Raw genomic sequence first — 26,307 nt, 5'->3', positions numbered from 1 at the left:
AGAACTGTAAGTCAATTTATCATCGAGCCAGATACCAAGATATTTGTAAGATTCAACCCCTTCAATCTGTGTACCATTTAAAGTTTGAATCACAAAATCATTTAATGGTAATCTGGATCGAGTAAAAATCATGTATTTAGTTTTTTTAGCATTTAACATTAATTTTAAGTTACCAAGAGAGATCTGAAATGAATTAAAAGCATTCTGTAAAGAGTTCATTGCTACATTTAAAGATGGAGCCATAGTGTAGAGAACAGTATCATCTGCATAAAAGTGTACATTTGCAGACTCGACTTATTCCAGTTTCAACATTAGAGAAAATATCATTAATCATAATATTTAAAAGTATAGGGCTGCAAACACTGCCCTGCGGAGTTCCATTATCAGATGCTTTCCCTCTACCAAACGAACTGACTTACTCTATGGTGATCGAGCTGATGTGCCCGGTAAGCTCTAGGCAATAGCGCCCTCCAGCGGCTACATGTGACCCAAATACATCACACTATGAAAGCAAAAAATAGAGGGACTAAAGTACAAAAATAAAATAAAACCAAGTAACGCTCTGCACTGCCCGTTACAAACTTTAAAGGTGATTTTCTCAATATTTAGATTTTTTTGCTCCCTCAGATTCCAGATCAAATAGTTCTTTCAAATAGTTGTATCTCAGCCAAATATTGTCCTATCATAACAAACCATACATCAATGGAACGATTATTTATTCAGCTTTCAGATGATTTCAGAATAATTGACCCTTATGACTGGTTTCGTGCTCCAGGGTCACATATGTGTTTCTACTACAGTCTTTGAAGGGGGCGAGTCGCTGGCTGACCAATCAGAAGCGCCGTACGCACGTTACCGCGGACGGCATGCGCGTGGCGCCCGGCCGCGTACGTCAATTCAGGATGCAGCGTGTGCTGTCGCAGCGAGCTGTGCGGCTCTTCGGTCTGTCGCGGCGCGTCGGAGCTGGAGCGGTGAACATGTCGACACTACTCGTTAACCGGCCGCAGTACAGCTGGCTGAAAGAGCTGGGCCTGAGCGAGGACAATGCCGGCGTGTATAACGGCTCCTGGGGCGGTCAGGGTCAGGTAAGAGGACCACGCTAAATATAGCCGTAGCGACCTCACTCTTTCACGATCAAATACACCTTGTGTTCACTTGTGTTAGTTTATAAGCCTGTGTTCACTTGTGTTAGTTTATAAGCCTGTGTTCACTTGTGTTAGTTTATAAGCCTGTGTTCACTTGTGTTAGTTTATAAGCCTGTGTTCACTTGTGTTAGTTTATAAGCCTGTGTTCACTTGTGTTAGTTTATAGGCTTGTGTTCACTTGTGTTAGTTTATAAGCCTGTGTTCACTTGTGTTAGTTTATAAGCCTGTGTTCACTTGTGTTAGTTTATAAGCTTGTTCACTTGTGTTAGTTTATAAGCCTGTGTTCACTTGTGTTAGTTTATAAGCCTGTGTTCACTTGTGTTAGTTTTTAGGCTTGTGTTCACTTGTGTTAGTTTATAAGCCTGTGTTCACTTGTGTTAGTTTATAAGCCTGTGTTCACTTGTGTTAGTTTATAAGCCTGTGTGCACTTGTGTTAGTTTATAAGCCTGTGTTCACTTGTGTTAGTTTATAAGCCTGTGTGCACTTGTGTTAGTTTATAAGCCTGTGTTCACTTGTGTTAGTTTATAGGCTTGTTCACTTGTGTTAGTTTATAAGCCTGTGTTAGTTTATAAGCCTGTGTGCACTTGTGTTAGTTTATAAGCCTGTGTTCACTTGTGTTAGTTTATAGGCTTGTTCACTTGTGTTAGTTTATAAGCCTGTGTTAGTTTATAAGCCTGTGTGCACTTGTGTTAGTTTATAAGCCTGTGTTCACTTGTGTTAGTTTATAGGCTTGTTCACTTGTGTTAGTTTATAAGCCTGTGTTAGTTTATAAGCCTGTGTTCACTTGTGTTAGTTTATAGGCCTGTGTTCACTTGTGTTAGTTTATAAGCCTGTGTTCACTTGTTAGTTTATAGGCCTGTGTTCACTTGTGTTAGTTTATAAGCCTGTGTTCACTTGTGTTAGTTTATAGGCCTGTGTTCACTTGTGTTAGTTTATAAGCCTGTGTTCACTTGTGTTAGTTTATAAGCCTGTTTTCACTTGTGTTAGTTTATAAGCCTGTGTTCACTTGTGTTAGTTTATAAGCCTGTGTTCACTTGTGTTAGTTTATAGGCCTGTGTTCACTTGTGTTAGTTTATAAGCCTGTGTTCACTTGTGTTAGTTTATAGGCTTGTTCACTTGTGTTAGTTTATAAGCTTGTTCACTTGTGTTAGTTTATAGGCTTGTGTTCACTTGTGTTAGTTTATAAGCCTGTGTTCACTTGTGTTAGTTTATAGGCCTGTGTTCACTTGTGTTAGTTTATAAGCTTGTTCACTTGTGTTAGTTTATAAGCCTGTGTTCACTTGTGTTAGTTTATAGGCTTGTTCACTTGTGTTAGTTTATAGGCCTGTGTTCACTTGTGTTAGTTTATAGGCTTGTGTTCACTTGTGTTAGTTTATAAGCCTGTGTTCACTTGTGTTAGTTTATAAGCCTGTGTTCACTTGTGTTAGTTTATAAGCTTGTTCACTTGTGTTAGTTTATAAGCCTGTGTTCACTTGTGTTAGTTTATAGGCTTGTTCACTTGTGTTAGTTTATAGGCTTGTTCACTTGTGTTAGTTTATAGGCTTGTTCACTTGTGTTAGTTTATAAGCCTGTGTTCACTTGTGTTAGTTTATAGGCTTGTTCACTTGTGTTAGTTTATAAGCTTGTTCACTTGTGTTAGTTTATAGGCTTGTGTTCACTTGTGTTAGTTTATAAGCCTGTGTTCACTTGTGTTAGTTTATAGGCCTGTGTTCACTTGTGTTAGTTTATAAGCTTGTTCACTTGTGTTAGTTTATAAGCCTGTGTTCACTTGTGTTAGTTTATAGGCCTGTGTTCACTTGTGTTAGTTTATAGGCTTGTGTTCACTTGTGTTAGTTTATAAGCCTGTGTTCACTTGTTAGTTTATAAGCCTGTTCACTTGTGTTAGTTTATAAACTTGTGTTCACTTGTGTTAGTTTATAGGCTTGTGTTCGTGAAAGCTTAGCTCCGACTGAAGTTCACAGCACTAGTCAAGACCACTGGTTAAAGTTTGTTAACCTCACTCATGACTTCTGACCAGAAAAGAGTGTTATTTCTGACTGAAATGAAACATCAGCTTATCTAGTAAAACATTTACAGTCTGTTTAAATGCTGATAGTATCAGGATAGTAACACTTTATATGAAGTGTCCTTGTGACATGTTACTTGTACTCATTATTACAATAACAAGTATGCATAATTACATGCAAGTAACTCTGACAAAAAAACCATAACCATATAGTATGTACTTAACTATTATTATTTAGTACTTAAATGTATAATTACACTGTAACAAGGAGACCTTAAAATAAAGTGTAACCTAAGAAGTGTATACATTTATTCCATCACTTGCAGTAATGTGGGATGTGATGGGCTGTAGCTCTCTACACTTTAAACTAGTGATGCTCCGATTGATCGGCCGCCGATCATGATCGGTCGATATTGGTTAAAAATAGCTTAATCGGCAACCCCCAAAAGCGCCGATCAAAAAAGCCGATCACGTGACGTAAATAACTTGCGCAACTTTTCTGCATGTGGCGCGCGGGAACACAACAGCAGAGCAGAGCTGGCCAGACAGCAGCAAAATGACTTCTCCTTCTCCCGTCTGGAGGTTTTTCAAAGTGTCAGACAAAGACATAAAATTAGCCATATGCAATACATGTCGTGCTGAAATCCCTCGAGGTGGAATACATCAACGGCATTTTAATACAACCAACATGATTAGGCATCTTCGAACACGCTATACAACAGCTGAATATGCAGAGTATGAGAGACTAAACCAGCCGACGCAAACATCCCCATCCCTCAATCAGCCGACTGTGAGTGATGCCTTTAAAAGACGTGAACCATACAGCCGGGATAGTAAGAGATGGAAAGACATTACGTCCAGAATCATGGAATTCATTTGCCTCGACGAACAACCTCTATCCGTTGTGGAGGATAAAGGGTTCCGTCGCTTGCTAACCTGCCTTGATCCACGATACGACCCCCCAGGCAGGAAATATCTAACTGATGTGTGTCTCCCCGCGTTGTACAAATCCGTGCACACACACATTGACAAGCTTCTGAATGATAGCGTACATATTAGCTTCACAAGCGATATATGGAGTGCAGACGCCTGTCCAATGACCCTGCTAAGCTTAACAGCGCACTTTATTGACTCAAACTTCAAAAGACACAACATTGTGCTACACTGTCAGGATTTCACGGGGTCACATTCTGCGGAGGCTTTGGTGAACGCATTTAGCGGCATATTTCAGTCATGGGGGATCCAAAAAGAGAAAATCCACGCAATGTTTTGAAAAATGTTAATCTGCCTTATTTGGAAAAGATGGCATACAGTAGCCTTATGTTATCTTGTTTTCTAACTACAATCAAATAAATATTGGTGGTTCTTTAAGATTTTCTTGATTCTATCATATTTCTACTGATAAAAGATTCCCATTCCCCTGCCATTCTGTGATCGGCAGTGATCGGCAATCGGCAGATCATGATTTTGGTGATCGGTAATCGGTGATCGGCCCCAAAAATGCTGATCGGAGCATCACTACTTTAAACTGTAGTATGCAAGCTAGTAGCTTACACAATTAACAACTATACAATTAAATCTTATTTTTAAAAGAACATATCTACTTACTGTTGTTTTTACTGGAGCAATCTGTTTAATAAAGTAAACTGTGTTGAAGTTTGGTCACTACTTCAGTTTCTTCTAAACAGTGACGGCTGGTGAGGAGAAGAGTAAGCAATGTCTTTTGATTTGAAAACTGCATTTTCCTTTTAAAACGCTGTCTATCCACACTAGCGCTTTCAAGTGTTTCTCATCCACACTGAAACGTCAGATAACAGTGAATTTGCATACAGCCTCAGAAAAGCTCACGGAGACAATACAGCTGGAACAGAGATGATGTTTTCATGCATTTCTTCAAGCAGGACCATATTACTCAGGAAAATATCTCCCCATTCACTGATTGTATGTCTGACCTAAAACACAACTGCCCTCATGTTTTGCCGCAAACAGCAATCACGAGTAAATTTTCATCTTTGCAGGACAGTGATATGAAGAGTGGACGAAGTAACACATCTGTGGCAATAGTGTGAAAGTGAATAGCACATAACAGGCACAATACTGGTATAAACATAGATATCTATTAGCACAATATTTGTCACATGACAAACACGCGTCATTGTTTTCACAGGCCACACTACATTTTCAGATTTATCCACTGTGGAGAGTGTTTTCAGAAAGTTTTCATCTCAGTGTGGACAGAAGGCCAAAACGGTCCGAAAAAGATGTTTTCAAATTAAAACATACATTGGTGGCCAAAGTCATTACAGCACTAGTGTTTTCAGCAGCTAAAATGGTTTTAAGTCAGTTATTTCTATCTTTTGCTGTAGTGTGTCAGTAAAAAATATCAGTTTTAAGGATGGAACGATTACCGGTTTATAAAAATTCCCCATGGTTGGTATTACTGATTCATATTTTAATTATCATTAAAACTGTATCCGATAACAGTGATTTGAACAACTCATGATAAATAAATACTGTTCAGCATAAAGCAAAGTTTTAAATATCAGTCTCATGGGCGCACAGCATGTTAGTTTTGTTTTGTGTGAAAAACATGGTGGAAAGCTGGGAGGATTTAAAAGGGAATTATGCAAATACATGAATGAACTAGCCTCATTACATGAATGTACCTCTCTCTGAAGGTTCTGACTGTCTTCAGAAAACTTTTGATGGAATTTTTTCATCTCCACTCCATGGAATACCTAATAAAGTAATGCTGCTTTTCTCACAGAGGTTACTGGAAACAGCTGTAATTCTGCTGCTCCATCAGCGCCACCTGCTGTCAGAGACTGGATTTACACATTACAATCACATTCAGCTTCTGTGTCTGGAATAAATCAGACCGGATTTTGACCTGTTGGTGAAAAACAAGCTTATGTGGATTCTACACATTTAAACAATTCGCATAAGGTATCTAGAATTATTTATGGAGCAGATAAAATGCATATAATTATTTATTAGTCGGTTATTTTGACTGAACCCTTTTCTTTATTTAAAGGCTTAAAGGCTGTTTACCATTTTATGAAGCGTTTTCAAAGCTTTATTTGAACATTTTGTACATGCTATTCAGTCATGTTGTCATTTACAATCCAGACATCTTTGGTAATGTTTTAGTGTTTATGCAACAAAAATAAATTTTATTTATTGTTTGTTGATTTTAAATACAAAACTCACTGAAACGATTTATGTGTCAGTACTCATTGAACATTTCCAGCACATTTTTAATAATAACTGTGATAATTTTGGTCACTATAATCGTGATAAGAAATTTTCATATGGTTACATTTCTAATCAGTTTACATTTCCAAACATTAATTTTGCCATTAATTGTAATGACACAGTGAGATTTTTGTTTGCTCTACACAGTAGCTCATAACTTGCTGATTTAGGAGGAAATCTTAAAAATAATGGGCATGACCGTCCTAAATTTTAGCTCTAAGAGTATTTCACAAAGTGTTTTAGCTCTAAAACTAGCTCCTAAATCTGTGAAAGGCTAGGAGTCGTGAAGAGGAGTCCTAAACCACAAATTATCCTGAAATGGCTGTTTCCAGCAAGCTGCCTCAGAATGTAAACATTTTAGAAACATTTGACAATGAGTTTTTAAAAAGGTATCACCTTTGGTTTTGGAGGTTATCCTAACTTTTTATCCTAACAGATTTTCATTTGATTATATCCTTGTTTTCTGTTACATTTGCATGTCTTATATCAGACATGATTATTCCACACTGTTAATTAAAAGGCTGTTTATATGAATATCCGCTAATTGTTTACGAGAAGCACACATGCAAGAGGCTGGCAATTAGCTGAACATATACTTGTTTAATTAGTGACACTTAGCCTGCATTTTAAAACCTTTATTAGAATGGCAACATATCACGCTCTACAATATTTCTATGAATAAACCTCTGACAGACTATCAGACAATCACTGTGTGCATAGTTAATAACATGCTGACATCATCCATAGCAACGAGGTAAACCCCGCCCCCTTACTTTGAGCTTAAGACTTCTCTCTATTCCTTAATAAAGTTTATCTCAGCACTTGATGCAATCCTTCAAAATGAGCTGAAAGAAAGATGTGAAGCCAAGCAGCCTTCCAACAATCCGATGACATGGCAGCATGAGATATTCAGATTGAGATGTTTGATTTCATGTAAGCACCTGCTGATTTCGTCACTAGAACCTCACTTCTTCTTTCCTCGCTTTATTCACTGCACTTTGGCCACCCAGTGATGAGGCATGCCGATCAAAACCCATGGCCCACTGACTGCAAACTCATCCTATTTACTTTGCCCACTTTTTCTTAAGTGTTTTAATTATTAAGCTCTACAGTAATTTAAGTTTTTTTGAAGTGATACAGTTATGGTAAGGTTTGGGATTAAGAATGGGTTTGGTACCTATAATTACAAGACAATATGCATGTATTCTATTGCAGGGCTTGACAATAATGCCTGTCCCTTTGTCCAGGACAAGAGGATTTTTTTAAGGGCCAAGTGAAAGAGAATTTTACTTGCCCAACTTGACAAGTAACCAAAAAATAACTAGCAAAGCACGGAAACTTTGGCGAGAATCATTCTGATTTTAGTCTGTTGAGTGTAAACGGTGGCTGATTATGGACAGTGTATTGAAAGCAACAAGGTCACGTTAGTTTAGGCTCATGCAACCTGCCTGAGTGTGACAGAGAGACTTGCAGAGAAATCTAAACAAAAGAGCCAATAGCAGCACAAAGAAACATGATGATAAGCAACACCACACAACCAAGAGTGCTGGCTTTACCAGACATCAGCACGACTGCGAATGATTGATTTTATACAACAGCTTTTAGACACAATATTGACTAACAATAGTTCCAAAGATCACAGCTGAGCAACACACGGTGGTGTTTAGTTACTGAACAATTCAGTGTTTTTGAATGAATCCAAGTGAGTCAAGTTCATAAACACATTATCAACCATTAATCATTGAACAAATTTGGTTGAATGAATGACTCTACAACTCACTGATTAAGACTACTTGTGGTTTCATATGTAAAAGTATCATTGCATTTTTAAAAGTTCACATTTCAATATTCAACAACGTATTCATATTTGTAAATTAAAAAAATAAATAAAATGTAATCTTGGCACATTATTCATGCATTAATTTTGCAATGTAAATGCATTCATGCTTCCTCTGAGCTTCATTAAACAGTCTGTGTAAATGCATTTAAATGTCACTTAAGATATAACTTCTGAATTTATTGACAATTTAAGAATTGGACATGAAAGATAATGCAAACATTTAGTAAGTTTAAGAACAAATTATGTTTTCAAATGCAAAAATTAGCTACACCTGCTGTTAATAATTCATGAAGCAAGATAATAAAGCATTGGCAGAAGAGTTGTCTTTCGTATGTCAGTAGTTGTTTTTTACTGGAACGATGTTCTGTGTACAGGACGCTGAATAATGCATTCTCTGTTTCGTACAGGTGGTCACTTCATGCTGTCCAGCCAACAATGAGCCCATTGCCCGAGTGCGCCAGGTAAGCTAAACTGTGCTTTAATAAATGAATAAACGCACATTAAAAGTGACTCTTTCCCTGAATGAATGTTGTCTTTAAACAGGCAACCATGGCAGAATATGAGGAAACTGTACAGAAAGCACAAGACGCGTGGAAAGTGTGGGCAGATGTAAGCTTTCATATTAAGTACTACAGCTGACACAAATGCCGTCATTTTATTTGTTACTTTCTCAATCCAGTTTATGTAACCATGCAACTTCTGATTAACTGGTTGGGGGAGAAAGGTAAAACAAAGCCTTTAAAGCCAATAGTTTGACATCATAGTTTGACCATATTTCATGAAATCTTAAGCATGTTAAGAGCCTCAATGGCTATGTTTACATGCACAACTTTTGTTTCATTTGGACTGAATTCATTCCAAGTTATGAGTCTAAATGTAATGTTACATGAACATTAAGGAGATCGGGTTAATGTGTGCATTTATACGTCACAAGCTTCAAAACAAGCATGTTTGCGCATAATAACCATTCTCCTACACTGTTTCTTTATTTCAGAATTAATCTTTATGCATATTTGAATATTACATATAAACTGCTGTCCCGTGGTGCTTACATTTATCACACAGTAAAACATTCCCGAAACCAGTCGTCTGTGGACGGGAAGAACCGCTCGTTGTTCTTCAACACATGTCATTGCACATGGGCAGTCCTTTCAGTTTCGGCTTTCAATCTGATCGAGCGTTTTCATGCATTCTTGATCATAGAGAAGGAATAAACCACCCCTTTCAATCCGATCATTTTACATCAGCCCTTTACATCTGTGTTTCGACATCATTCTGACACTGAGATTCTGGTATATAAAAGAGGATTTTCAAAGCGTGTTGTAAATGACACCCTTCTTGCAACCAGCTCTGACTCTGTGTGATCAGCCTCCTTCATCAAACATACTGCTCTAGTGTGATCTAAAGCACTGGCTCTCAGCTCCAGGCCTGGGGACCCATTGCTCTGCTCATTTAGTGTGTCTCTTATTTAACACCCCAGATTCAGATAAAGATGGATAAGAGAAGACGGTGAGTACCCAGAAGTGGAGTTGAGATCATGGGCCCTAATAAATCCTCTTTCACTGCTTGGACCATAATTAAATAATCTTCAGGAAAACAATAACCATAATTCCTCCTGCACACTTCTTCACACGTCATCCAGGTTCCTGCTCCAAAGAGAGGTGAAATCGTCCGACAGATCGGAGAGGCTTTAAGAGGGAAGATCAAAGCCCTCGGCAGCCTGGTAAGATTGCATTGAGATGGCTGTGAATTGTCAGGCGTGAGCGGCGTGACAGCGGTGTGCTGTGTGCAGGTGTCTCTGGAGATGGGCAAGATCTATGTGGAGGGTGTTGGTGAGGTGCAGGAGTATGTGGACGTCTGTGACTATGCTGTAGGACTGTCCCGTATGATCGGCGGACCCATTTTACCCTCGGAAAGTGAGTTCTGGTTACGCTTCTAATATGCGTGCAGATACACAGGGCTGTGGTGCTACTGAGATGAATGCAGACGCTGAGTGTTGTTTCTGTGTGCTTTGAGGGCCGGGGCACGCGCTCATCGAGCAGTGGAATCCTGTGGGTTTGGTAGGAATCATCACTGCCTTTAACTTTCCCGTGGCTGTATACGGCTGGAACAACGCCATCGCTCTCATCTGCGGCAACGTCTGTCTCTGGTTAGACCTCAGTTATCTCAGTGCAGGATGTATAGTTACAGCATTCAGTGTGCAGTCAATGACTTATATTTCTTTGCTTGACAGGAAAGGAGCACCGACGACACCCCTCACGAGCGTCGCTGTCACCAGGTACGGTTTTCTGTCATCTGACATGGATCCGTTTCCCCCCAAATTCTCATTTCACATGTATTTCAGAGTGAAACCGTTTACTGGATAAAAAAAAAAAAAAAGCAAGGGGGGGAGGGGGGTTGATTTGTTTATTGTTATATTTTATTGGTTAGGATTGATTGGATTGTGAAAAGTCAGTGTTGCATAGACTGGAGGCAGAACTGAATGCAGGCATGCACATGTCAGCGTATCACAGGAAGAGCATGTTATGGCATTGATTCAAGATATCAGGTTAAAAAAGTTGAATATAAAAATGCTTGGATGAATCGTTTGCCGTAAGACCAATAACCGAAATTATGGATGCACTTGACTGAAAACCAAAACTGAACATGCTTTTTAAGAATTATTTTAATAATGATTTTGTTTAATTTAACTCCAGAATTTTAATAATACTGAATTTAAAAAATACAAGCCAATAAAATACCACACTTTTATTGAAAGTAAAACCGTAACATTGGACAGAAAATATATTATTAAATATCAATATTTAATTTTTATTCAGTTCTATGCAAAAGAATCAGATATAACAGATTTTTTTGTTCAATTATACAAATAATCTGTAGTCTTACAAAGCAATTATTATCAGAGCATGTGAGCAGAGCTTAGTGTCACGAGGGTAACATTACCTTACCAGTCATGGCATGTTACAGCACAGTAGCGCTAGTGCAAACAGGAGTAAGTATACTACATAGAAATATTGTGTATTTGAGTGGACTTTGCTTTTCCTGTGAGAACAAGTGGTACATGAGCGTTCGCATGGGCCTTGAGCAACTCAACAGAACGCAGATTCATAGAGCAGAGCGTCACACCAAAATTTCTGTGCATCCCTACTATGCCTAAGCGGTCAACTTCAAAGTTCTTTGTTTTAGTAGCATGAACTAGCTAAATTAAATTACAGAATGCATTCATAGAATGTTTCTTTTACAACCCGAATTCCGGAAATGTTGGGACGTTTTTTAAATTTGAATAAAATGAAAACTAAAAGACTTTCAAATCACATGAGCCAATATTTTATTCACAATACAACATAGAGAACATACCAAATGTTTAAATGGAAATTTTTTACAGGTTTATCCACTAAATGAGATCATTTCAAATTTGATGCCTGCTACAGGCCTCGGGGGCAACGAAGGGCTGAAAATGCAAGAAATTTTGAAAAGATTCAGCTGGGGGAACATCTTGAGCCATACATGTTAAAACACATTGAAGCAGTAAGTACACACTTAGGCCAACCTAAAGTTACGGCTGCACGCTCAAAATGAGGGAATTATTTATCCAAATCCGTCTCTATGAAGGGAGGGACAAAACGAATGTTCTTGTAAATATCAGCTTCAGCACTAGCTTTAGACGTTACAGCTGCTTGACTTGCTCCAAGTTCTAGACCTTTCAAACGCAGAGTTCTCTCCGTTTCCAGGTTCTCTGACTCCAGTTCCAACCTTTTTAGCTCTAACTTGCAGTTTGATTTTCTTTAACCTGCCGTTCTTTAAGTTTTAATTCAAGATCAAGTTCCTTCACACACTGGGACTTTTCAACAAATAACTCTTTAGGCAAATCAAAGTAGTCTGCAAATATTTTGAAGCAGCATCACTAGAAAATCTTTTGATTTAGTAATGCAGATAAAAAAAAACGAGCAATCAATTTTATAAGAATCTGCAATTTGTTGAAACTCCAGCTATAAAGCTGTTCTAAACGAAGGAGACTAAAACTTCTCCAAATCAAAATCCTCCATCACAAATCTTCCCCTGACAAAACGTAGTGAGAAAAACTACTATAAAATAAAGTTAAGCAAGTAGGCCTACAAGAATGTTACCCCATGAAACGGCTCCAGCCCATGGCCACTCAAACATAGTTTACACAATAAGAATGGCAAAAATTGGTCAAAACCCACCTTTCAAACTACTAAATGCAGCCAAAGGACATGCCCAAAGTAGCCATGCATCAAATAAAAAAGCATGCTACAGTACAAAAACAAAATAGAAATGCATTAAACACACAAAAGCAAGCTACAAGACACAGAAGTAGATTTGCCTCAATCTCTCAAAGCAAACTATAAAACACAAAAGTAGCATTGCATAAATATTACAAAGCATTCTACAAAACAAAACTAGCAGTCCAACCAAAAGCATTAAGTAGCAAAACATGCTACAAAAAAACAAAAGTGGCTCTTCAAACAAAAGGCAGTTCAAATCCCGGCTGAGCCCCCAATATACGTTACAACCCTGTTTAGGGACCAACATAAGAAAGCCGTTCTAAATGCAACAAATACCACAGTGGCCAGGTTAAAGAGTTAAAGTTTTATTGTACGGGTAAAATAACATAACCAAAAATAGAAAACAACAAGAAATGCATTTAAACCAATCATAAATAAGGACTGGTGAGGTAATTAATTAAACTGTAACTTACTCGAGTAAAGAGAACTTCCTATCTCCCGAGGCAGAAATCAAATACAGTTAAAGTCTTTCAGATCAGCTCACTTACCTATGCTTTCTATGTACTCTATGGCAACTAAACAAGCAATCACTCACCATCCTAAACAACAGAGAATAAGAAAAAACGACCAAAAGCAGACACAAAAACAGAGTTCCCAGGGCAAGCTGCCATTGAAGTGCCACCAGCAACTCTTAAATAGGCAGAGGCCTCAGGTGTTTGTAATAGTCTCCTTCCCCATCCAATTAGCAGCTGCACTCCGGAAAGAAAACAAAAAGAGCAGGGGCTTGCTCTGTAGGTATGGGACAAGGCCTTTGTTGGATGCCCGTGGTCTTTGGGCCCTCAGACGACACTGCATCACTCATCAACATGATTCTGTCATTGACATTACTAAATGGGCCCAGGAATACTTCCAGAAACCACTGTTGGTAAACACAATCCTCCGTGCCATCTGCAGATGCCAACTAAAGCTCTATCATGCAAAAAGGAAGCCATATGTGAACACGTTCCAGAAGTGCCGTCGTGTCCTGTGGGCCATGGCTCATTTAAAATGTCAAGTCAAGTCATCTTTATTTATATAGCGCTTTTAACAATACAGATTGTGTCAAAGCACTTAACAGTATCAAATTGTCGGTAATGTATAATAATAAGATTAAACACTCAATTTTCAGTTAAAGGCATTTCATTATTGAATTCAGAGATGTCATTGTCTAGCTCAGTTTAGTTTAAATAGTATCTGTGAAATCAAACTGACGATAATCGCTAGAAATTAAATGGACTGATTCAAAGTGGAAAAGTGTTCTATGGTCAGACGAGTCCAAATTTGGCATTCTTGTTGGAAATCACGGACGCCGTGTCCTCTGGGCTAAAGAGGAAAAGACCAGTGTGTTATCAGCGTTCAGTTCAAAAGCCAGCATCTCTGATGGTATGAGGGTGCATAAGTGCATACGGTATGGGCAGCTTGCATGTTTTGGAAGGCACTATGAATGCTGAAGGGTATATAAAGGTTTTAGAGCAACATATTGTCCCCTTCAGACGACGTGTATTTCAGCAGGACAATGCAAAACCACATACTGCAGCTATTACAACAGCATGGCTTCATAATAGAAGAGTCCGGGTGCTGAATTGGCCTGCCTTCAGTCCAGATCTTTCACTTATAGAGAACATCTGGCACATTATTAAATGAAAAATACGTCAAAGACGACCAAAAACTCTTCAGCAGCTGGAAACCTATATCAGGCAAGAATGGGACCAAAACTCCAGAAACTCATAACCTCGATGCCCAGACGTCTTCAAACTGTTTTGAAAAGAAGAGGAGATGCTACCATGGTAAACATGCCCCCATCCCAACCTGTAGCAGGCATCAAATTCGAAATGAGCTCATTTTGTGCATAAAATTGTACAATTTCTCAGTTTAAACATTTGTTATGTTATCTATGTTCTATTGTGAATAAAATATTGTAATGAAAAAAAAAGTCAAACATTTCCGGAATTCAGGTTGTATAATCACTGAGGCTGTCAGACCCTTCATTTCAGTGTTCCCGTCTCCTTCAGTATCACTGCTCACCTTCTCAAACGCTGTAATTCTGAAACGCCTGAGCCAAAGTCTGCCATCAGAATGATTAAGTATAATTATCTCCCAGAACTCTCACACCATTGCATTCCCAAACATTCGGCATTTAAAAGCACTGATTTTGGACAAATAATGTATTGAGTACCCTAGTTTTAATTGATACGAGTTTCTAAATGTTTTTAGCTGTGCTTTTTTCTCATGTTTGTGTGTAGGATTGTAGCTGAGGTGCTGGAGCGCAATCATCTTCCTGGAGCGATCTGTTCTATGACGTGCGGTGGTGCTGACATTGGGTATGACACGAATACACAACTGAAATAAAGCACATTGTGCTCTCCTCCGTTAAGCACTTCACAATCACATGAGACCGTTAGTTAATCAAGAACCAGAACCAAACTCTTACTGTACAGAGAAAAGCATTCAGTCGTCTGTGTGTGTGTGTGTGCACGCAGCACGGCCATGGCTAAAGATGAGCGAGTGGGTCTGCTGTCCTTCACAGGCAGCACACAGGTGGGCAAACAGGTGGCCATGATGGTACAAGAACGGTTCGGTGAGTTTTATTGTTCATATTTACTTTTACATTTAGTCATTTAGTGCTGTGACGAGTCCCAGTTAGTCGAACAATACACATTTACCTTTTTTCTTAATAATAAATAAAAGTAGATAGAATAGAAATAGAAGACAGCTAGTATCAGAGGGCAGTTATTATAATAATGTTTTTTATAATAAATTAAATGAAAACAAGTGGATAGAATAAAGAGAGCTAGTGTTAGAGGGTCATTTTATTTATAATTTAAAAAAATATGATTAATAACATCACATTGATATCAAATCATACATCAACCTGATACACTCACGTTACATGCCTTTAGCTTTGATAGCAAAGCCAAAACCATCCTTCATCACAACTTTTCTGTGTATTAGGGTTCTGACAATACCTTAATTATGTCTCATGGTATGATACCAGCTGAAGCATCACGATAATAAGCAATATTGAGGTATCACTCATTGTTTGGATGCTCCGTTTTAATATTTCACAATTTAAACTAAGATACGGTTATTGTTGTTGTTATTATTATTATTATTATTATTATTATTAAATGTTTACAATGGGAAAGTGAAAGAGGACTTAATGTGCATACAGCAACAACTAAAAATATCACTTATGGTAGACTTGCCTGCTGCATCATGGTGTGTTCAACATCTGAGCCAACATACAATAATACGATTACACAGATTCTTTCATTCACTCATGGGTGCTAATTACCAGATGCCAGACGATGTCTTTATGTACTTAAACCAAAGATAAGTTTACTCTGAGATGAATATCTTGGTATTTGTGCTCAAATTTTCATTATTAAAATAATAAAGTTCACTAAATGCTTGACATGTTTCTGCACTATGCAAATAATGCTGTGCACACGTTGCAGACCATTGCACCGATGCTAATAACAAATTTACTGAAACCAACTGATAAGTGCTGCCATTTCTGTTGCATATGAGAAACATTAAACGGCAAATGTGCCTAAAGTGGAACAAAACAGAGCTACTTGTTTGAACTGTGCTCAAAAGACACCAGCGTGAGTTCAGAGCAAATGCGTTTACTCGCTGGCTTCTCAATCACACTGTGATTTAAAAAGTGCCGTGAGATCCAGTGAGAAGCGGTCGAGTTCAGATCAGACATCTCCGACACAAACCACCATTGTCTTAGTCATTTAAACAAGTTTAAGCCTGTTGAAACAGCGCTTATATTCAGGAGAACAGGAGACACGGAGTGTGAAGGCTTTTCAGACCACAAATCCTCAACATTCACCACAGATTTGTTTGTCTTGTTCTGATGATAAAACCACAATTAACTGCCTTTAAACTTGAAAGAAAAAGCAGATTTGACCTTTATTGTTATGATTATCTTTGTCAACTGATATAAACAATTTTTGGCCATATTGCCCAGCCCTAGGTAAGAGAATTGAATCCTGAAATGTTGTCATCAGGACAACCATAGAATGTTGTTTTGGTTACTGATTTAACTTAAGAATGATGATTTTTAGAGTAAATATTTTAATTTCATACAGGTCGTCAGCTGCTGGAGTTGGGAGGAAATAATGCCATCATAGGTTTGTTGCATTTTATTTATTGAAAGGCTCTTCTCTTTGAAGTAATTGTATTAGTCTTTTGAGTTATTCTAACTGAATAAACTAGGGCTGCAACAACTAGTTGATCTAATGAAGATAATGCACAAGTCTTTCCATGTTTAATATAATACACAAAGTCATTGCATTATGTTTTTGCCCCAGTGTTTGAGGACGCTGATCTTAATCTGGTTGTGCCGTCTGCTGTCTTTGCCTCTGTGGGAACGGCTGGCCAGCGCTGCACTACTACCAGACGACTGGTTAGTACAGTGTGCTAAAGATTAGTTTAACCGAATTATAATTTAACCAGACAGGTTTCAGTCTGATTCTTATTCATGTGTTTTCCTGCTGGATTAGATGCTGCATGAAAGTGTACATGATGATGTTGTGGAGAGGATTGCTAAAGCTTACAAGCAGATCCGCATCGGTGACCCCTGGGATCGTAAGTTCAGTGGAGAATCATGGGTCTCAATCACTAATAATTGCATGGACAGTTTGTATTTATATGCACAAGAGCATTTTTTTTTTTTGCACAAATTTGTACGTGTGTGTGTGTACATTAAATTAGCTTTGCAGACACACAAAATATATATATTTTTTTTTTTGTGAGATGCAAATAACTAGAGGTATAAACAGATTAGTCATTGTCTAGTAATTGATATCCAAATAAACCTTAATTACCAAAACCTTAAAAACCAAAAACAAGTTCTGACAGATTTTTGACTATGAAATTCAAGAAGATAAGGATAATTCAGAAAACAAATCTTCGCCCCTCAAGTTCGTACACAACCCTGGCAATGATGATTGCAGAAACCAACAAAATTTAAGCATCTTGCCATTCAAACTTATTTTCCAAGCATTAGTAGACCCTGGTAGTAACCTCAATATCTTAAAGATTACCCAGCTATAGGCCTGGGCGATAAAACGGTACACCTTCATCGATAACGCTAGAAAAAATGTTGGATATAGTGCATGCATGCTATGAGACAAGAAGACCACACACAAACACATGCTGAAATGAGTGCTGAGCCTGCCTGTGATAGGGAGATTGTGAATAAAAAATGAATTGGTCGAATTTAAAATAAAAATTTACATTTGAATCCAAAAACGGTGCAATCGAATGTTAGGTGTGCGTCAGGGAGCCTCATCAGTGGCGCACGAGATGCAGTGATGAGGATGTAAGTGTATTTTAGTGTTTTTGTTAGCCTGTCAAGTTGAACCCACGAGATGCGGCGCTGCTGCGTTATTCATTCAAAATATTAGAGAAATATAGAAGCTCAATGCAGAGAAGATCTTGATAAGGTTAAAACCCAAACCCAAACCAAGCCATTCACACAGAACGCATATTCAGCACATTTGTTTAGATGGACATGCATAGAAACTGCAATACTTTATACTTTTAAAAACATCACAAATTTGTGGAGGTTTATTCCATTTCATTGCGTCTCATGTTTTTAAGTCTGTGTGACTGGCGCTTTGGCTCTTTGTATGATGCTGTTTTGTTCATAATTATTTATGCAATATATGAAGTTATATTTGATTTATGTATGTTTATTTAGACAGTTGTTATTTAATTGCATTGAATAAACAATTTAATGTGCTGTATTATTTTGCTCATTGTGCCTTCCTGTGGCCTCGGGAGAATCTGCATATAAAACATAAGAAAATAAATTGTTTAAATTTTATTTTGTGTTTGACTGTTAAAACAAAAAAAATATTTGTTGTTTGTCTTACTAAATTGGGTAAATTAAAAATACAGTGGTTAAAAAAAAAAAAAAGGTTGTAAAAAAGGTTAAAAATGTGAGTAATTATCGATACCGAACGATATGAAACATTATATCGGTGATCAATTTTTTTTCTAGCTGTAACGCTCAGCCCTACCTAGCTATATGAGAAACCACTTGCATCTAGTTGGGAGCAGGTGTATTTTTTTATTTATTTTTTTGTACCAGCTAACATTTTGAAAATAGAAACACTTTCATGAATCCAAAAATTTGCGTCAGAACAGCTTAAACGATTTACACAAAAAAAAAAAAAATCATTCTGCTTGTGTTGCATGTATGAGGCCCATTGCTTATAAATGTTTTAGTAAAAAAAATAGGATATAATGCTCTTAAATGGTTAAAAATAATATAAATACTCTTTATTTTTTTTACTGGTGAAATACAAGTTTATTGAATAATGCCCATCCCTAGTATGTGCATTTAGTAAATGAGACGCAATGTGTTATATGTCTTTTGCATTAATTCTTCTGCATTTGTTAACAGCAAACACTCTCTATGGACCTCTGCACACCAAACAGGCTGTTGAGCAGTATCTGGCGGCCATAGAGCAAGCAAAGCAGCAGGGTGGCACTCTCGTGTGTGGGGGAAAGGTAACACTCTTCATGCACTGTAAATAGTTGCAGTATATTGTCATTATTACACTAGAACCAGGGCATCTTCTGACTGTTACTGCCCTACTTTTGTGACTGTGATTTTCCTCTAAATCAGTGATTCTTGTTAAAGGGTTAGTTCACCCAAAAATGAAAATTATACAATGATTTACTCACCTTCAAGCTATTCTAGGTGAATATGACTTTCTTCTTTCAGGCAAATCCAATTGGAGTTACATTCAAAATTGTCCTGGGTCTTCCAAGCTTTATAATGGCAGTGGGCGGGTGTTTCTGTTCAACAGTCCTAAAGACGTGCAATAAAGCACATCCATCCATAATGAAAAGTGAATAACGTGTTTTTAAGTGAAGTGACATACGGCCAAGTATGGTGACCCATACTCTGAATTTGTGCTCTGCATTTAACCCATCCAACGTGCACACACACACAGCAGTGAACACACACACAGCAGTGAACACACACACAGCAGTGAACACACACACAGCAGTGAACACACACACAGCAGTGAACACACACAGCAGTGAACACACACACAGCAGTGAACACACACACAGCAGTGAACACATACAGTGAACACACACACAGCAGTGAACACACACACGCAGTGAACACACACACAGCAGTGAACACACACACAGCAGTGAACACACACACAGCAGTGAACACACACACGCACACACCGGGCAGCATTTGTGCTGCAGCGCCCGGGGAGCAGTTGGGGGTTCGGTGCCTTGCTCAAGGGCACCTCAGTCGTGGTATTGAGGGTGGAGAGAGCGCTGGACATTCACTCCCCCCACCTACAATCCCTGCCGGCCCGAGACTCGAACCCACAACCTTTGGATTACGAGTCCGACTCTCTAACCATTAGGCCACGACTTCCCCACGTCCCCTTTTGTAGCGTTGAGTAATGTATCACAGACATATTCTCTCATTATAACAAAAAAAAGTGTAGACAGTGTAAAATAAGAGATTCGTTGTGCTGAGTTTTTGTGAGATCGCGATGAACTAAGATGAGTGACAGCTTTTAATGATTATTAAGGGAGTTTGCAAATGTGATATTGATTCAATACAACAGTTCATTAAACAAAAAGTTAATATTAAGTTGCTTATATTGTCTGACTACAACACTATTGCCTTATTTTGCTCTATTTCAGCAACGAAAATCGTTTCAAACAAAGTCTCACCCTGCTTCCCAATGTTCAAACTATCCATCTTAAATAGTATGTGAGATTACAATAGGTGTGTCCCAAAGCGTAGTATGTTGAAAAGAGTATGCTAAAAGACCCTGGATGGTCTACCATTTCAGGTCGATTTTTGAAATGTGGATCCGTCCACACTGGTTAAAATTGCCCACAATCCATTGCGCTTTGGCACGAATACACAAATACAACGCGTTAGAAAAACTACAAACGTGGCGGATTTGCGCGATTGACAGTGAGGTAGAGAGGTTTTAATAATCAATATTTAACCTGGAAAAAATATTTATTGTTATCAGTGTTATTTTTCATCTGCAACAGCAATGTGAACTTTTATAAACATCCATTTGCTCATTAAATTTTAAATGCATCATTATACAGAAAATATGAGCAGAGTTCTCGCCATGAAAGACCCGCGACTGGCAGATCAACGAGGTACTTCTTTTCTCTCTAATACGGTATGAAATTAAATGTGGAGGATGTTAACTGTGCCAGATGATTGACAGGCCAGTTTACAGTGACCGGGTGCGTGTAACAGGTGCGACAGAGCGGTCTGGTAAAGACGCAGTTCTGTGACGTGATAGCATGTCCCAAAGCTTGCCTACTCTTCAACTACACACTCAAAAGTGTGTACTTTTTCTTCACCAAAAGAGTGCACACTTTAAGGGCGTAGTATAAGTAGGCACAACAATATCTCCATTCAAACACAACGGCGTTTCGTTTATGAATGAACTGCGTTTTTAAACGAATCTAGTGAGTCAATGATTCAATTACCCATTCATAAAGACTTCATTCCTGAATGAACCAGCCGTTCGAACGAATCAATTAAATGAATGATTCAGTGATAAAATCAGTGACATACCGCCACCTACCGGCAGTTTTAGTTTAATTTTTAAAGTATCTTTTATGTTATTTAAATCATTTAATATTTCTACATTCAAAACATTAACCTCAACATGAATTTATGAATTTAATTGCACTTATGCAACCTCTGAGCCTCATTAAACATCTGAAAATACACCTACAAGCCACTTGTGTTCTTCTGTGCCACATCTGTAGTACACATTTATTTCTTAAATACTGATTTCATTTGATTGGTATCTTTTCTACTTCTTATTCTACTTGTTTTTATTCTGTTGTTTTAATTAGAAATGATAAAAAGCTTATAAATATATTTATAAAAGATAACATACTTTTAATAAAGTTAGAAAAATGCTATTACAAAGGTAAAAATAAAATTCCCTGTAAATCACTTTGAGTCAAATATCACCTCGTAATGGGAAGGTTAATTTTTGATCAGAATTGTTGATTATTGATTTAAAGGTGCTCCTAAATTTTTGACCGTGCTCCTAAATATTTTAAATTGGGAGCACAAGCGCTCCTAAAAAGAAAAGTAAGCGTAGAGCCCTGTTATTAGCGGCACCGGTGGCCATTAAGTGAACTGCGGTCAGCAACATATTGCTCTCACTCGCAGTCGTGCACATTTAACGCTCAAGAGACTGAACGCGATTCAGTGCCCTGTTTACTCACGGCAAAGTGCTTTTTTGGTTTTTGCTTAGAAAAAGAATTTGGAAATGCCTTTGCACCAATGTACTATTAACGAAAACTCAAACACCATCCACGCTGATGAGAGTGACGTTTAGATGAATATTTAAATATGTGCTGTACACTTTCCAATCAAAAACAAAATAAGCAAAAAACACGACAGCAGTGAGAAAGCAGCAGTTAAGAAAACATCTGATTTGAAGCATACTTGAAGCATTCTGTTTCTTTGGTGAACTTTTTAATGTTTGAAAAGTTACTTTTTGGTTCACTTATTATATTTTGAAGATGTTCATTGTTAGTTTTGTAATGAAACAGGTAAGGCAGGTTGCTATCAAACATCATCCATATGCACTGCTCTAGCATGATCTAGTACTCACCCACAGGAAACTCAGTCGTTTCATTTTGCTGCTTTGAAAAATATCAGTTTTGTCTCTTGTATTCATAAGCATGTTTGTGAAATGTAAGCTTTTGCATTTTTTTAACTTCATTACTGAGATGATGCATTGAATTTGAGCACTGAATTCTGATTCAGATTATGGATCGCCCGGGTAACTATGTGGAGCCTACCATTATCACTGGACTGCCACACGACGCTCCCATAGTTCACACAGAGACCTTCGTGCCCATCCTTTACGTGCTTAAATTCAAGGTGGGCTTCTTTATTGCATTCTGGTTTTGCATACTTTATATTATATAATTAGAATTTTGCTGGTAATAATTTTTCCCACTGGTTTCAGACTGAGGATGAAGCATTTGCCTGGAATAATGAAGTGAAGCAAGGGCTCTCCAGCAGCATCTTCACTAAAGACATGGGTCGAGTGTTCCGCTGGTTAGGGTAAGTGTGCAGGAGCGCTATAGGTTTACCAAGACAATTCCATGACCATTAAACAGATTTGTGAGTTCATTTAGAGAGTTGAATAGAGTGTAACAGTTGTGTGTCTATAGTCCCAAAGGCTCTGACTGTGGCATTGTGAACGTCAACATTCCAACCAGCGGCGCAGAGATCGGAGGAGCGTTTGGTGCGTATCTACACATCATCCATCACTCAGCAGCAGAAACCATTGACAGCGCTTCAGTGTCCCTGGCTCTGCCAGTCGGTTAGCCATTCTGAATGGAGCTTAGAAGTTTGGAAACACTGCCACAAAGGGAAAGGAATAGAGACCAAAATAAGTGTTAAAGTTATCCTTTTTATTCCTTGAGTCCAACAATATCCCATTTGTCAGGGTCAGACAAATTACTTGTCTGCTATTCTGAATTCTGAAGACTGAACAAAATTTGTAGAACAAGCAGCTAAAAACAGCCTTCACCTTGGTTAGCACTAGATTATCTGTAAACCAAGCTACACAAGCAGTCAAAAGAAAAAAAAGGTTTTCTAGGTAAGTCCAGTTAAAACCATGCAGGAATTGAGTGTATTTTCAGTGTTCTTGGGGAGATCATTAGCACTGTGTCGGCAGGTTGTTGTCCCATGTCATGACTTAGATTTAGCTGTATTTGGCTGAGCAGTCATAAAATAAGTAGGCTTGACTGGAGTTCTAGTGTATGTAAGACAGAACTTTATACCTGAAGAAAAAGGGCTACAAACAATAGATACAGTTAGGACCTCCCACTGGAGATCCTGCAATCTACAAGAAGTTCCTGAGGAATACTGTGCCTGTTTAATTCTTACTGTAAGGACCATTAGGTTCACACCTTTACAGACACAGTTTCAGGTGATTGCATCTGAAGCAGTCACAATCTGCCTAAAGATACATATAATCTTTCACGACTCTGTCGTCTCTAGATTCCTCTGGCAATAGGATACACATTTTTGAGTTTTAAACTTCCACAGCAATCATTTGATCTTCATTAAATTTGAATCAGTCCATATTAGGGCTGCAAGATACTGGAAAAAAAATCACATTGCGATATTTAGTTTTTCTGCAATATATTGCAATGTGAATTATTTTAAATCACCAGATGGCTTGAATAGCTCTATTTGGAAAAACATAATCAATGATTGGGGTTATTGTAGGTTTAGGTGAACAAACCTTCACCTAAACCATAAGCAGCTGTGTTTAGGAGACTTACAGCATTTTGACAGTTTCACAAAATAGATGCAGAAGTGAACGGAGTTCGGTGTTCCCGTGCATCTGCGTGGCTCTCAGCATGTCTACACCGGACGCGAGCGGCGTGACAAAACACTACAGAACCCATTATAATCAGTGATGCGGCACGGCAGACAAATCCCTGATGGTAAACTGGTGCTGACGTACTGACACAAAGCTCAAAGGATTTGCAGCGGTCGCTTTGTCACGAGTCACGACCGGTGTAGACAGACTTTAGCTGTTGTGTCTGGTGTAGACACTGCATCTGTGTGTGAGCAAAGCAAACGATCAGTATACTAAGCATCGCACATCCTGCGACGTGACTATTGCGGATGCGCACACTAGACCATATTTAGAGCAATCGAGTCTAAATGAATTAAATGCTTGTTGATTTTCTTGGCTGTTCATGGGTAGCACATTGAGAACTGCATAGTGAGGAGGATGTCTAACAGGAAGTGCTTTGCAGTGAAAATTGACTTAATTTGTCATTGTTGCAATTCCCTGACACTTTTATCAGTTATTAAATTGATTCTTATCATGGCTTCTAAACTGATTCTTTAAATCATCGGTAGAATGGTATGTCAAATTAATTTCCAATTCCCTATAAAAAACAAACTAACTGGCATTGTGATGCTTCACTCGGGTCTCAGTCAGTGGAGAAACAGACCGGTTCGTAGGTCCAGCATAATTTCAGTGGAAAAGGAATGTCAGGAATGTCTCTGTCTGTCAGCCTGAGCTCATTTTCCAGTTGATCTGTGTGTGGTATGTGCTGTCCACGGTGTAACGCTGTGTTTGTACAGGAGGAGAGAAACACACAGGCGGCGGGCGCGAGTCGGGCAGTGACTCGTGGAAGCAGTACATGAGAAGATCCACGTGGTGAGTGTCGGTCTACATCAGATGCTCAGGGAATTATCCTGCATGTTTGAAATAAAACGGAGGTTATTATCCACCTTTTTCCTACGCCCCATGACGCTTTGCACAAATTATGGGAGTAACTTCCGTTTACAACAGTCTGCAAAAGCATCACTCTATGAACACAATAATAAGCATGTTGAAAAACTGGGTGCAATGAGGTGACATTATACTCACCCTTCAGCCATTGAGCATTACAAGGACATTTAAAAGTCTAAAAGCATTAACAAATTAATTTAAACATACCATGAATAACTCCTAAAGATCCTCCTATCCTATCCACAGCAATTACAGACATGTTAAATATCATTATAGTAGTATATTGTCTGTATTTCGTAACAATTACATTTTACAGCATCTGTGTGAAAACAAACCTGGAACGAGAAAATGAAAGATTCTTAGTGCATTCCAGGGAATTATTCCTGGTTTATATTGTAAATTCAGTCGGGAGAGCAGACCACAAATGCACAAGATGTGTTGCTTTTTTTTTTCATTTGCTTACAGCGGAATATAAAGGAAACATGAAAATAATCAGGCTTAGAAAAATCAGAAAATAGAAAATAAATGAACTTTTACAGCCCATTCAGTCAAAGTCTTATGATTTGAAATGTTTTGTCTTTTTGAGTGGAACTTCTTCAAACCGGATCATTTAAAACTCAGTAGGCTCGTTAGGAAAAAGGTGGAGATAAAATAGAGACCGTAACTCTCCTGTTGACAAATTACACCATTAATGAGACACCCTTTTCTTACAGCACTATCAACTACAGCAAAGATCTGCCATTGGCCCAGGGGATCAAGTTTGAGTGAACCGCAGCGTTGCCTAGTTAACAGTGTGAAATAGCATTGATTTCCATGTTGATCTGTTTGTATTGCCACATCAAGTAGTCTCAAGCAGCTCATCATGCAATGCATTGTTTGATAGCACTTACCCATAGCTTCAAGTCTTGATACTGTTTCTTACAATAAACCATGAATGACTACGCCAGTTTCTGTCCACTATCTGAACATATTTTCATCCAAGCATATTTCTAAATAATTTCACGAGTTCACACTTGCATATAATAGATAAAGGTTATGTGTATTTGCGGGGGAGCCTGGAATTTTGGCCGAACCCAGAGTCCTGTATAAACCTCTTATCTTGGTAATTGAGTTGATTACTGAACATGCTCCTCTCGTGTTAATTATCTGAAAGTGCTCCCTCCGAACTTTAATAAAATATTTTGTAATAGAATTTTGTGCCTCATTTCAGAACTACAGAAATGATCACTTCATGTGATGTTTTTGTTTGTTTGTTTTTAGCGTAGCATACTGTTAATATGGATGGAAATATTACTTTTCTTGTGCCATGGGAGATAAATGTGATGGTGTGATTGTCTTTAGTCCAGTGCAAAACATGAACTGAACTGGGCTGCATTTCCCAAAATCATTGTAAGCCCAAGGATCATACAGACCTTAAGCTTGCAATACAAAGAAGTGAGAAACGCAGTGT

At 38.2% G+C, this 26,307-nt stretch overlaps 1 protein-coding gene across 1 annotated transcript; it reads left to right on the top strand.

Moving 5' to 3' along the window:
* Nucleotides 1-840: 840 nt before the first annotated feature.
* On the top strand, nucleotides 841-25,798 carry aldh7a1 (aldehyde dehydrogenase 7 family, member A1). The gene is made up of 18 exons (XM_079409928.1): nucleotides 841-1,085; nucleotides 8,653-8,706; nucleotides 8,789-8,854; nucleotides 9,888-9,968; nucleotides 10,038-10,161; nucleotides 10,262-10,394; nucleotides 10,479-10,523; nucleotides 14,775-14,852; nucleotides 15,012-15,109; nucleotides 16,632-16,673; nucleotides 16,854-16,948; nucleotides 17,046-17,130; nucleotides 18,956-19,062; nucleotides 22,355-22,471; nucleotides 22,560-22,657; nucleotides 22,768-22,841; nucleotides 24,707-24,782; nucleotides 25,571-25,798. The coding sequence occupies exons 1-18, from the start codon at nucleotides 867-869 to the stop codon at nucleotides 25,623-25,625; spliced, it is 1,647 nt and encodes a 548-aa protein (XP_079266054.1). The 5' UTR covers nucleotides 841-866; the 3' UTR covers nucleotides 25,626-25,798.
* Nucleotides 25,799-26,307: the final 509 nt, after the last annotated feature.

Source organism: Barbus barbus (assembly GCF_936440315.1).
Source record: "Barbus barbus genome assembly, chromosome: 47".
In the NCBI taxonomy this organism is placed as follows: Eukaryota; Metazoa; Chordata; class Actinopteri; order Cypriniformes; family Cyprinidae; genus Barbus; species Barbus barbus.
This window is presented reverse-complemented; position numbering and strand designations above follow the sequence as displayed.